Raw genomic sequence first — 13,139 nt, 5'->3', positions numbered from 1 at the left:
CTTCCAACCAGATGATTCTATGATTCTTCTCCCTCTTCCAGCCTGAGGGAGAGGCAGGGTGATTTACTGAGAGCAGCGAAGGTGACTGAGTCCAGTGAGCTCTTAAAACTTTCTGCTGGAGGTCATGAAGTTCTGCTGCTGATCTACGGCATCACTGATGTTTTTCTGAGTACTGATCAGACACAGTAAATGGCTTTGTGAAAGCCCTGTGTGTATTCGGAGACGTACAGGCTCGAAACAGTTCTATTTCATAGGTCATGTAAGCAAAATGTTATCTATACATTTATAGTTACAGATTATATCAACTTATTATAGATAAACGTTCCTATTAGTTCATTACAAGGTACGTAATAGAGAAAATTCTTACCTAACTTAAACAGTCTCAAAAAAGTCCTGAAAGATATGGTACTGTGACTTTACCAGTGCCCAGAGTCATGGTAAGGCCTTTCTCTGATCTCTTTGCGTAGGAGTATCTCCTCCTCCTGGAGCGGTGCTGGTCTTGCATTCGCTCCCCCTCGAATTCCCCCTGGCAATGGCCTTCACAGAGCAGCTGTTAACCTGGAAACTGGAGGATGGGGATGGAAAATCGGAAGACGAGCTGGATACAATTCCTGCTTCAGTTCTCTTGCAAGTAGTGGAATTCTTAGGTGAGAATGCACGATGTACTGAGCAATGAGCCCCAACCGTGTGCTGGCTCAGCTGGGGAGTGTAGGAAAAATGAAGAATTACAGTCACAAAGCATTTCTGAACTCTTCCATTATGTTTTTATAAACCATTATATTTAAACTCCAGAGATTTTCTGTTGATGTGCACTGGGAATAGCCTTCCTGTCTGTCTTACTGCTGACAGACAGCCAGTGAAATGACCTTTTCTTGTGCTTTTTTTAACGTTCCTGTTGAAACTCATGTAATAAAGCCACTAACAGTGCAATACCGCTGACTCCTGTGTCCTGCCTTCCAACACAGGGAACTTTCTCTGGACAACTGACATGGCAGCGTGTGTGAAGGAATTAATATTCCACCTCTTGGCTGAGTTGCTTCGCAAAATTCACAATCTGGAGCAGAAAAAAAACCCAGCAGGACTGTCATCATCTATCGCCCTGCAGCTAAACCCCTGCCTGGCCATGCTCATGGCCCTGCAGTCCGAGCTTCACAAGCTGTACGATGAGGAGACACAAAACTGGGTGTCTGGAAATGCCTGCGGTGGTTCCGGTGTCGGCGTGGCTGACCAAGGAAGATTTTCGACATACTTCCATGCCCTGATGGAAGTCTGCCTCGCTGTGGCGGAAGTAACCTTACCTATCAATATGAGCGTCACAGCTAATGTGATGTCTTCAACAAGTGCCCCCAATCTTAGTGACTCTTCGTCCTCGTCTTCCTCTTCTCCAGGACAGACGCCGCAGAGTCCAAGCTTGCTGTCAAAGAGGAAAAAAGTCAAAATGAAGCGGGAAAAGACGTCATCTTCGGGCAAACGCTCTTCATCCAGAGCAGCCGAAACTGATGCTGCAATCCTCAGCATAGGAGGCAGCAAACCTGAGGACATGCTGTGGTTTCACAGAGCACTGACTCTGCTTATAATTCTCAGACACCTGACTAGAAAGGATCCACAAGGGCTGGGTGTGACCAACGATGCTGTAGCAGATGCATGTCAGGCACTGGTAGGGCCCACAGCTCATAGCCGCTTGCTTGTCATCTCCGGAATTCCAACTCACCTGGAGGAGAGCACCGTCCGCAGTGCCATCAGAAAGGCGTGTAACGCACACGGGGGAGTCTTCAAAGAGGAGATCTACATCCCTCTGCAGGAAGAGGACCCCAAAAAAATCAAGGACAAAGCAGAAGGAGGGGAATGCAGAACGGAGCTGGAGAAACCAACCGTTTCAAGCAGTGCAGACAGTTTGGATATCAGCAGCTCTAGCAGCGTCACCCCGGCCATGAGCGTCAGTGCTTCAGCGTCTACGAGCCAGGCTTCCCTCTGCAGCTCGCAGGGCATATCTCGGACCGTTAGTGACATCTCAGTTGACCAGTTTCAAGCTGGACTGGAACTGGCCATCCCACCAGGACTGCTAGAACCACATGTTGTGTCCAGCCAGGAGAGTTTGGATCTTTCACACTGCAGTACCGGAAGCCTTGGCAGCCTTGGCAGCCTCGGGGAACCGCTTGACAACGTGGAGACGGCGTCTGTGTCTGATGTCGGGTCAATGTACACAGTCACATCTCTGGACAACCAGCCGCTTCTGTCGCGGCCCATCAAAGGTTTTGCTGTTGTGGAGGTAATGGCTGTCAGTCAGGAGAGGGTGTCCTTTGGGTCGGTCTTTTCTGAAAGAATGAGTTCTGATCCTAGTTCCTGTGTTTTAACCCCAGCTTTGTGAAATACTGTGCTGCCTGTGGTTTGTGTGTAGCACTGTGGTCTGAGTGTTGAGGAAGAGTGTGCTGTATGTTTTTGTCTGTAAAGATTCTTCTGCTGGACTGAGGCCACAGCGTGAATGACGGAGAGCGAAAGGTGCTGTTAGCAAGGTGGAGCTCAGCATAGGTCACGGGTAGAGTAAACATAGGTCAGTGTACATGCCAGATAAGGAGACGAGAAGCTCTCAGCTGAGGGACACAGAACATTCCTCTCCGTTGACTTTCTCTGTGCCATTTGCAGTCCTAGAAGCATTCACTGTCCCTCAAAGGGCAGAGGGGACCTGGCAGTGGAGTTACCAAGTGGTGGTTTTAGAGCAGAAGGAAGTGCTCCTGCCGGTTGCAGGCTGCAGAGCGCATTGCTGCAAGGAGTTGGGGTAGCCAGGAGTGTGAATGGATTCCGGAGGGATGAAGGTCATGGTGGTTTGTGCAGATCGGTATCTGTTAAGCACAGCGGTCATTGCAGCCTTCAGCTGAGGAAACCTTGGAGCTGCTGATTTCTGGAGGCTGAGGGAACATGGAAAGGAAAAAATCTGCTTGTTTCCTTTCATGGAACTTTCTTCAAAGATTTGCTGCTGGCCATTGCTGGAGATAAATTTGGAGATAGGGTGCCCTTTGGTTTGACCCGTGAGGCACCTGTTTAATGTTTAATGCCTGCATTTTAAACCATCTACAGATTCCTCTATAAAGTTACTTTAAAATAGATGATGAATTCTGTTGATGTCTGGTTCCCAGCTGGTTTTTCAGAGCGCTGTAGGTGGCTGGCATTGATGCCTGATCACTGCAGCTTTTCAGCCTTGCACAAGAACCCTCCTCTCTGTGGCTGCACTAACTGTGCTGCAGCCTGCAACAGCACAACCATTTTGGAGAGCTTATGAGCACGGAGAGGCATTGCTGCAGAGTCTGGGGTTGTACCAGTTTCCCTATTAGAAGAAACCCAGCTTATTCTGGTAGAAAAATCTTAAGCTCTTAATGGACTTGAAGACACCAGAGTTGAAAGAAACCATAAAGAAAACTATCAGCATATTTGCATCGGAACCTGCTCCCGGTCTGTAGCCGCTCTGATGGGGCGTGTGGGGATTATTCTGGGAATCAAAGGAGGTTATTGTTCCTGTTCCCAGTTTGAATGGCTGAGACTTCAAGGTCTGTGCTAGTTAATGCCCAGCATGGTGATTTCAGGGGCCAGATGTTCTTAGGAAGGGGGTTTTCTGGGCTGAACCTGAGTCCTGGTATCAAATGATTGGTGTAGAAGAATGTTAGAAGAGATGCTGTAGTGATTATCTGCGTGGAGAGGGAGGAAGGCTTCAGAACCAAATTAATATGAATGGAAATGAGTTTGTTTAGTCAGAATTCCTGTTAATGAATTTCATTATTTGCACAGATAAGGTCCAGAGCTAAAATAGAGAAAATCCGAGCCAGCCTGTTCAACAGCAGCGACCTCATCGGTTTGTCAAGTCTGGATGGGGAAGATGAACTGATGGAAATGTCAACCGAGGAGATTTTAACTGTTTCTACCGTAAATCAGAGTCTATTTGACACACAGGGGAGCCCAGCACTAGAAGATTATTTCAATGACAAGTCAATAAAAGGTACGTGGGTTTTGTATCGGCGAAGATTGTGGATTGTGCAGGTTTGGGGGAGGTACAGGGGTTGGATTCTGCTTCCTGGTGTAAATCTGGTATGACTGGCTAATTGATGGGGCACAACGAGGGGGAGGCGGGGAGTAATTTCGAAGCAAGTTTCCTCCCTCTCATCAATTGGTAGCAGCTATTTGCAGTCTGAGCATTTCTCAACTGTCCTCACCGCTAAACCAAACAGGGAAAAACCCACCAAAAAACCAAACCAACCCACCAAAAACCTCCCCACCAACCCAGAAAACTACCGACCGAGTTGTTCAGGGACTTCTTTAAGAGAATAGCCCCGTCATAATTTTCTGCTTTCATGGTATTTTGTACCATAGTGCTTTGTTTTCTTTAATTAGGGGAGAAGTTGGTCCCAGGTGCTCGCGAGGTCCTCACAGAAATATTTAAAAGCTGCGTCCATTCGGAGCAGATGCTGAGCCTGACTCCAGCGAAACCCATTAAGGTTGCCGATATCTACCTTAGTAAAGAGCAGATCAATTCTCAGACCCCTGGAAACCTTCTTCATGTGTTCTTCACAAACGTCCGCCCTCCAAAGAAAGTGCTGGAGGACCAGCTCACTCAGGTAGCGCTTTGAAAACGATATTCAGCACCATACTGTGTCACTCAACAGCACTGGGTAACGATTCCCTTTCTGTGTTGGAAGATTTTAAGGAAATACGGTGTGCCCAAGCCGAAATTTGACAAGAGCAAGTACAACAAGGCAGGCAAAGAGCAGCATCCCGTCAAAGTTGTGAGCACCAAGCGCCCGGTTACGAAACCGCCGACAAAGGAGAAGTCTATGCTCAATAGTGTCAGGTGGGTGTCTTAGCCGCGGAACGCTTGATTTCACTTTGAATGCGGATTTCTATTCCTCCTCCCTCCGTATTTCCACGCACGCATTGGAATAGGGAGGTGTGACTTTGAGATTATCAAAGACCTACGGGGAATGGTTTGGTGTCTTGAATAGATGAGGGAAAACTCTCCTCCTAACGATGCCTTTGTCCCGTAGCCGAACAGCCTTAAGCGAGAAGAAACCTACCGTAAAGCCAAAATCTCCTGAGAAGAGCAAACCTGAAGAGAAGGACCCTGAAAAGTCACCCACGAAGAAACAGGAAGGTAGCTGCTGTACAGAATTTTTCTAGAGTCTTAGATCATAGAAGTCATTGGATCATTACGTCATTCCGTAGAGCGTGATGTCCTGGGGAAGACACCCGTGTTGTGTCTTGACGTGCTGGTGTGATGTCAGGGGAGGTCTGGGTTGTCTTTGTTTTTAATGAGGCTAACTTTAGTTTTTTAAATAGCGATTTAAACTGCTGCTTTTATTGTGTGTCTGTAAAACTGGGCTCATCGATGTGAGAGCCAACCACGCTCATGCTAGAGCCAACCACGCTCCTGCTGCAGCAAACGCAGGCCCATGAGTAGAGAAGTGGCTTCTGAAGAGCTGAAGGTTCAAGGCTGTTCTGTACAGTGGGGGATTGGGATATCATGGGGCTGAACTAGGTGCTTTAAATCAGGTTTCTCAACTTATATAGGAAAATTATTAAGTAACGAGAGGAGTATTGGAGGGAAGAGAAGCTTCAGATGCCTCAGACATAGTCTGTCCCTGGAGGAGACAGAGCAGCTGTGCTGTGACAGGGGTCTTGCTCCTTCAGTCTCTCGTCAGGTGGCAGCGTGAGTAGACACGAGCTTGGACTCTGCTCCTCACTGCAGGACCTGCCAGGTTAGCTCAGGACAGGGGAATTTCAGCATTTGGCCAAGGATGGATCCTTGGCACCTGGTTAGATGCGTTGGTGGAGCTGTTCCAGAGGGCAGCTGGGGCATTTGTGTCCTCAAGAGGTAAGAATGAGCGTGGTTCCCTGAGGACCTCGACAGCACAGTGGGTAGAGCGGTGGTCTGTAGACTCTCTAGTAAGTCATTAACTCTTTGGTGGTCGCATCTTTGCTGACAGTTCCTGAGGAGAAGTACTTGACGCTGGATGGATTTCACAGATTTGTGGTCGACCGATCCAAACAGGACATCCGCAGCGTGTGGAGAGCTATCCTGTCCTGCGGGTACGACCTGCATTTTGAAAGGTAAGTTTTGCAATCTTTTTGTAAAGGTGACATTAACTAATTGTGCTCGCTTTAAAAAACCTTGATCCCCAGTGTCCCTGCTCCAGGTGGCTCTAACCAGCATGTTAGTAATGTGCAAACTTCTATCTGTGGCTGCAAGAGCTGTTTATTTTCTTCAAATGTGCTTTGAAGGAGTCACTAAGGTGTCAAAGCACAGGTTCCTGACCTCTCTGTGCCCAGGACAGCTGACAAAGTCCTGCTGTCCTTTGTAGCTTCCACACCGTGTCATCATTGGCCTGATGGGACCTGTAGATCCATCTGGCTGCCTCTGGTTTCCTTCCACCACAGCTTCCTGTTCTGTGCGCTGGGTAATGGTTTAAACTGGCACGAGGGTCAGTAACTGTTAATATTGTGCAGGAAGAAAGTCCCTTAGGTGAATCCTCCTTATCTGCCTGTGTCCAGCCACAAGCTAACTGCCACGTCCCCTTCCCCGGTACCCGCTCCAGAGCGCAGGGAAGAGAACAAGCCCCATTAGGCAGTTCCTTTTCGGTCGTTCTCTCAGGACAGTGAGGCAGGGTCGGTGCTAAATCCGCTCTTCTTCCCAGACTGGGTGTTTTGTAATCGAACAGCTCTGCTTAAGCAGAGGGCAGAGAAGCGGAACGAGCTCCCTTTCCGTTTCAGGTGTGCCTGCATTGATGCTAGACATGCTCAGAAAGCCTCCCGGAAGTGGACGCTGGAGATGGATGTGGCCCTTGTCCAGTACATTAACAGGCTTTGCCGTCACCTCGCAATCACACCAGCTCGGCTCCATCCCCATGAGGTTTATTTGGATCCGGCTGATGCAGCAGATCCCAGAATTTCCTGTCTGTTGAGTATGTATTGGTTGTGTGCAGAAGCTTTTCCTCAGTGGAGCTGGGTGCTGCTCCTGAGCTCCTGGCTGTTGCCCAGCCTTGGAGGTGGCCGATCTGAAGCTCTGTGGGCCAAGGGGAGCGCAGAGTCTATCCTTGGGTGTTCTGGGGCCCTGCGGTGCTCTGGCAGCGCTGTTAGCGATGTGCTGAGCTGCTCGCAGCTCTCTGAGCAGACGTGCAGCAGGAAGGTGAGCCGGGGAGCTGAGCTTGCAGGGGGAAGGCAGGCGGGATTTCAGTTCTGGATCCGGACAGACTCCAGTCACCTAACCCTGGGCAGAGCACTAAGGTTCCTTCAGGAGCGTCTCCACATAGTGCACATTCAGTGATGGTGAAAGATGCTGGACTCAGACACCCAGAGCCTCAGGATCCAGGAAGGAACATGACGGATCACAGCTGTTCTTGCATCTTCAGCCCTCCTGTCGATGTGCAGGGATCGGGAGGGCCTGCTTTAGGAGGAAGCTTGTGTGGCTCCTGGACAGCCTGCTGGGAAGATGGGCTTTGCAGGAGGTAGGGAATCGCTTTCTCTCTCTTACTGGATGTTTTCCACCTCAGATGTTCCTGTTGAAAGTCTACGCCTACGCTTTGCGCTGCTCCAGTCTCTCAATACCACACTGGAGACATTCTTCTTGCCACTGGTGGAGCTCCGGCAGACGGAGATGTACGCCAACAGCATCGCTGCCTTGCTGCAGGAGGCCAAAGGTCAGCTTCGCCCAGCGTGGTCGGTGCCTGGGGGGCGGGCACCACGCAGAATTTCTTATGTTCTGCAGAAGATCTTAGTGCGTGACAAAGGAGAACGTGGAGGGCAGGGGGCGGGCAGATAGCGAGTGGTTTCAGCGTGTGAACAAGGGCTCGTTGGCTCCGTTCTGAGCCCGCTGAGCTGGCGCATGGTCTGTCTGGGGTGACGGCCAAAAACCGGCGTTAACCCAGGGGCACTCCTCAGCGTGGGAGTTCTTTCTTTTTCTGTTTTAAAGGTGAGGGGGGTTATTCTTGCAGGCAGTTGATAGACGCCGCACACCTTGCCCATGGAGGGGGGCGGCGCATCTTTTCTGTGGGTGCCCTTCAAACATGCCCTCAGCTTCTTGGGGATGTCCATGAATTAAAATTCTGTTAGTCAACAAGCAGCAGGTCAGGTGAAGGTCCTGGGACATGCTGGCATCCTCGTTGTCATTGGAGTTGCAGAATTAGAGAGAATACGAATGGTGCATCAGTGTTTAAGGTAGCCGTTAGAAGCCGTTATTAGCAGACAAACCCAAGATTTCGGTCATTACGTTTCCCAAACTTGTTCTCTTCTGACGATCCAGAATTCACCAGAGGGGCCAGTGTGTGTAAGCTGGAGTTCACATTGGCCCAGCTAGAAAACAACCAGTAAACCCAGTATGGGGAAGCACAGGACGTCCAGAGGTTGGTCTTTCGGGAGCCCGTGTGGATGGCGCAGAGGCAGAGCCCCGGTTTTATCGTGTTTTCTTGAATCCAGTGTTACTGTCCAAACACCGCCCGTGTCTGGAAGCTCTTTGGCAAAGTGTTCCTGACCCACAGCGGATCTGGTGGATCCTCTTACGGAACAGCAGAACCGTGTTCCCCAGGGTCCTAACCCAGGGCACTTCTTCCAGTAAACACAAGCAACAAATGCTTTTAAAAAGAATAAAAGCCAATTAGCCATATCTCAATGACCTAACGACAGGGAGGTGGTTATTGTGCCGTTGTCCACTAGAAAATTTCAGAGAATAAGATTTGCAGGATCGACTGACTGCACCGACACGTGTTTCTTTATTTAGGTTTAATCTTCTATGACACAAAAGTGACAGTAATGAACAGAGTGCTGAACGCCACCGTCCAGAGAACTGCTGATCACGCAGCCCCGGAGATCACCCTGGACCCCCTGGAAATCGTGGGAGGTACAGAAACATTCCTCCATTCACCGTCCCCTCAGGCCCATCGCAGCGGGTCTGATCTGCTTTAACCACGCTCAGACTCACGTTGATGCGAAATACTCTGAGTGCGGAGGCTGATTTGTTGGTTTTTGGGTTTTTTTTTTCCTTCTGTGTTTAACTAGGGGAGATCCGTTCATCGGAGAACTCCTACTTCTGCCAGGCCGCCAGGCAGCTGGCCTGCGTGCCGTCCTCCCAGCTCTGCGTCAAGCTCGCCAGCGGCGGAGACCCGACCTACGCCTTCAACATCCGCTTCACCGGGGAGGAGGTTCACGGAACAAGTGAGTCGGGATCAGAGCTCCCGGCGCAAGGTCACCAGGTGCTGCCCTGTGAAGTTCCCCCGGGAGCAATCCGGGTTTTCAGCAGGCTGCGGCTCCTGTTGGCCGTAAGGAGCCGCGTTCCCTCGGTGGTGGTTGTAGTCCTGCAGAGGAGGCTTCCAAGAGTTCAGCGAGACAGGTGGTTTATTTTCATGGTTTAGCTAGTACCTGCGTGTGCAACTTTGCCACCTGGAGCAGGGAAATACACTAATAATGAGTCGTTTGAAGCATGGGGAGGGTGTTTGGCATGAGTCTCCTCAGGTGGTTTCAGTGTGTGGTAAACCCCGTCTGTGCCAGTAACGAAGGTGGGTTTAAGTACTTTCTTGCTGGTAATGAGCTGGGTCGTGCTACCGTGATTTTTATTGTTAAAGCGATGCGAGATTGTCCGGCCCATGGATGAAGGCTCCATCAAATAGTGGGGTAGGACACGTTACCCAGCGTAGCTGTCAAGGCACAGGCAAGCATCAATGATTAAAAATGGTCAAAGCCTGAGCGAGGGGTTCTGAGAATTGTTTTCAGCTTGACATGAGAAGTGTCAACTTGAGCTTGTCCCAGCCAGGCTGAGGAGATGTCTGGGCTTCACCCAGCCGCTACGGGGGCAGGCTCCCCGTGACGTGGGAGCGCCACTTTTCAGCGGAAACAGCTGAGGATAACTGTACTTTATTAAACAAGATCCGTGTGCCTTTTCTCGTGACGCTGTATTTGAAATCGTGAGGCTTCATTCTGTAAGGTCTCCTCGGTGGGGAGACCGACTGTCTTCAGGGGTGCTGGCTTCTGTGTGGGCTCCAGGAAGAGACTTGGTTTAAAGCAGAGCCAAGAAAACCTGCCTTTGCAGATGCGTTGAACCATTGGTGGGGTGTGAAGGCAAATACCAGCTCTGTGTCAAAGGAGACACTCGATCGCTGCTGTCTGGGTTAATGCAGCCTCTGTGTCCTGGGACTGGCCCCTTCTGGAGACTCCCGGGGGTACGTGGGGCTGGAGAGGAGCCCTGAATGTGCCTCTCGTGTAGTTAGCACGTCGTCTTGCAGGCGAACAGCAGCCTCGCGTGGTTGGCGTCTCCAGACGGGGAGGTTAAGTGCACAATCTAAGGTCTCAAGGAGCACAGCAGGTTCTGGGTTAAACAGCTGAGCCTCTGAGGCCTTTCATTGTTCTCCCCCTCTTTTTTTCAGGTGGATCTTTCCGTCACTTCCTTTGGCAAGTCTGTAAAGAGCTACAGAGCTCCTCGCTCTCCCTTCTCCTGCTGTGCCCGAGCTCTGCCGTCAATAAGAACAAGGTGCGATACCTCAATGCCAGAAATGATGTTGTTTTTCTCTTTTTGAACACGGGTGTTTGACCAGGAGTAGGATGCGTTCAGGCGGTGATAGAGGGAGCAGCCCTGTGAGCACGGCTCACCAGAGTGGCCTCACGTGCCCAGCAGAACCGTTGATGAATCCCCTGTGGCACTAAAAGTGGCTGCTTGGAGAAACAGCCAAGGAGTCGTCGCGGTTTAGGCAAAATATTCAACATTTTCTGCCAACTGCAGCAGAATTAAGACTGCTGGTCTGCTGGCCCCTTCTCTTGGAGTGAACCTGGCTCAGCTGTGATTTAGAGGTTGTCCCTCCCAAACCAGTGAAGTCACATTCTGCTGGCGTTGCTCCAGGAACGCCAGTGCATCGCTGGTGGAACTAGACACTCCGGTGGCGCTATTTGGTGTGTATTTAGTGTCCTCCTGTGGCGAGCAGGAGGTGTTTTAGAGAAGCGAGGTAAAGCTCCTTCCGAGGAGCATTCGTTCCCAAGGTCACTTCCCTCACGACCAGCTCCGCAGCAAACCTGGCTTTGGGATTCCAGCCTGTGCTCCAGAAACCTCCCACAGCCCGAGGACTGAGGTACCCGACTGGTGACTCCAGAGAAGCCCTGGGGATGCCGGTTAACCGGGCTGGAGCAGCGGGACTCTGGCCGAACCCAGCTCCACGGCATTGCTTCTGGTCACCGGGTGACAGGTGACCCGATAAGGTGTCACTGCCTAAGAGATCCAGACTCCACAGGCGAGCAAATCCTTCCGTGGCCGGCTAAGGAGTATTCAGCACGTTCCAGTCGGTGTTTTCACAGGCCGGTTAACTTGTGGACCTGCAGGGTTGTGTCATTTCTCACATACTGGTTCGTGTCCTCCATTCTGGTTTTTTTTTCTCCAGGGGAAGTACATCTTGACGCCCAGCCCAATCACCTACGCCGAGGAGCAGCTATTCCACTTCTTCGGGCAGCTCTTGGGGATCGCGATTCGGGCAGACGTTCCTCTGCCGCTCGATCTCCTGCCCTCCTTCTGGAAGACCCTGGTAGGGGAGCCTCTGGATCCCGACGTGGATCTCCAGGAAGCCGACGTCCTCACCTACAACTACGTCAAAAAATTTGAAAACGTGAGTGACTTCTGTTTTCTCTTCCCTCCTTTTTTTTCAGGGTTTCCCCTACACGCACGTTGTTCTAGTAGCAATTCGCCTGCCTGCCCTCAGCGGCCGCGGTCGGCTTCCCGGCAGCAGATGCTCTTCGTGTGAGCAGGGCCCTGCAGGGTTTTGACTCCTCTGGGGTGCAGGATGTTACATCCTGGTGGCTGGGAAAAGCCACTGCCAGGCACGGCGGAACTGAGGCTTTTGAAACGTCCACTGGAACTTGGCCGCGCTAACGCGGACAATAACCCCTGGAGCAAGCGCTGGCTGTCGCTGTCCCTGCTGCCCCCGGGCGATGGCATGAGGGCGCGTCGTACCTGCGGCAGTACCGTACACACGTCGCGAGGGTGCGCCGTGCTGGGCATCAGGCACTGGCGTTGTGTTTCGTGACAGATAAACGACGAGACGGAACTGGAAGCTCTGTGTGCAGAAATTGCTTCTCAGCACCTCGCAACGGAGAGCCCCGACTGTCCAAACAAGCCCTGCTGCAAGTTCACCTACCTGACCATGACAGGGGAAGAAGTGGAGCTCTGTCCCCGGGGCAGGCACATTCCAGTGGGGTGAGTAACGGCAGGACATTGTGCTGGGTTATGGGGGAAGAGCCACCTCTGGAGTGATTTTCCAAGCACCAGGTTCTCCAGAGGGGCTTTTGTAACGAGCTGAAGCGTCAGAACGCAAATACCTTAATGTTCACTCTCGGTTATTGAAACGCGGATTCTCCCCTCAAAACGCGGCCGTGTGTAACACTCCGGGTGGGGCAGGAGTGGAGCTCTTACCACCCTCCTCTCCTCTCCTGAATCTCCGCCCGTGCAGGTGGGAGAACAAGGACGTGTACGCGACAGCGATCCGGAGCCTGAGGATGCGCGAGCTGCAGACCCCGGAGTGCATGACTGCCGTGCGAGCCGGGCTCGGCTCGATCATCCCCCTGCAGCTGCTGACCACGCTGACCCCTCTGGAGATGGAGCTGCGGACCTGTGGCCTTCCCTACATCAACCTGGAGTTCCTCAAGGTGCGAGGACCTGCGGTGGCGTGGGTAGGACTTAGCGGGCTGACGTGGAGAGGAGAGGAGAGGGAGAGGGGGGGTCCTCGGGTGTCAGGGCAGAACCATCTGTGCACGACAGGGCCAGGGTGGTCCTCGTGGAGCCCTGGCCTGCGCTCGGACACCCCCTTTGCCCCAGATTCCGCTGGAGTCAGGAAGCAGTAGGAGTGGGGCTTGTCAGGAGAGGAATGATGAATTTGCTTTTTCACATCAAGTTTTAACCCTGTCTCCGTGTTCTTGAGCTCTATTCAATATTTGCCCCTTGAGCTAAGGGCTGGAAGAGCCACTGCCCTTCTTTTGAATTGCAAATAGTTCCTGAGAATCTGAAACGCATCTGGGACAGACAGCTTCTGGCCCTAAATACTTTCATTTCGTTACCATGAGGATTCGGCTGTAAAAAGAACCGCTGTGGGCTGTCAGGAGTGGTGGAATACGCTCGGCCGCGGCTGTCGGCG

The 13,139-nt window shown here is 51.6% G+C and overlaps 1 protein-coding gene across 1 annotated transcript in view; it reads left to right on the top strand.

The window, feature by feature from the left end:
- Positions 1 to 467: 467 nt before the first annotated feature.
- Positions 468 to 13,139, top strand: part of LOC104498758 (probable E3 ubiquitin-protein ligase HECTD4) — a gene marked incomplete at its 5' end in the record, with an annotated part of 14,146 nt that continues 1,474 nt past the window's right edge. The window contains 15 exons of the mRNA XM_010142177.1: positions 468 to 647; positions 966 to 2,269; positions 3,781 to 3,988; positions 4,381 to 4,604; positions 4,686 to 4,837; positions 5,031 to 5,137; positions 5,970 to 6,093; positions 6,754 to 6,944; positions 7,533 to 7,679; positions 8,756 to 8,875; positions 9,034 to 9,189; positions 10,395 to 10,498; positions 11,397 to 11,618; positions 12,039 to 12,205; positions 12,459 to 12,654. Of these exons, the coding sequence (XP_010140479.1) occupies positions 468 to 647; positions 966 to 2,269; positions 3,781 to 3,988; positions 4,381 to 4,604; positions 4,686 to 4,837; positions 5,031 to 5,137; positions 5,970 to 6,093; positions 6,754 to 6,944; positions 7,533 to 7,679; positions 8,756 to 8,875; positions 9,034 to 9,189; positions 10,395 to 10,498; positions 11,397 to 11,618; positions 12,039 to 12,205; positions 12,459 to 12,654 (3,602 nt within the window). The remainder of the gene's footprint in view (positions 648 to 965; positions 2,270 to 3,780; positions 3,989 to 4,380; positions 4,605 to 4,685; positions 4,838 to 5,030; positions 5,138 to 5,969; positions 6,094 to 6,753; positions 6,945 to 7,532; positions 7,680 to 8,755; positions 8,876 to 9,033; positions 9,190 to 10,394; positions 10,499 to 11,396; positions 11,619 to 12,038; positions 12,206 to 12,458; positions 12,655 to 13,139) is intronic.

This window comes from Buceros rhinoceros, unplaced genomic scaffold (assembly GCF_000710305.1).
Source record: "Buceros rhinoceros silvestris isolate BGI_N320 unplaced genomic scaffold, ASM71030v1 scaffold41928, whole genome shotgun sequence".
NCBI classification, from domain to species: Eukaryota; Metazoa; Chordata; class Aves; order Bucerotiformes; family Bucerotidae; genus Buceros; species Buceros rhinoceros.
Note: the sequence above shows the minus strand (reverse complement) of the source record. Positions and strands in the feature narration are given on the sequence as shown.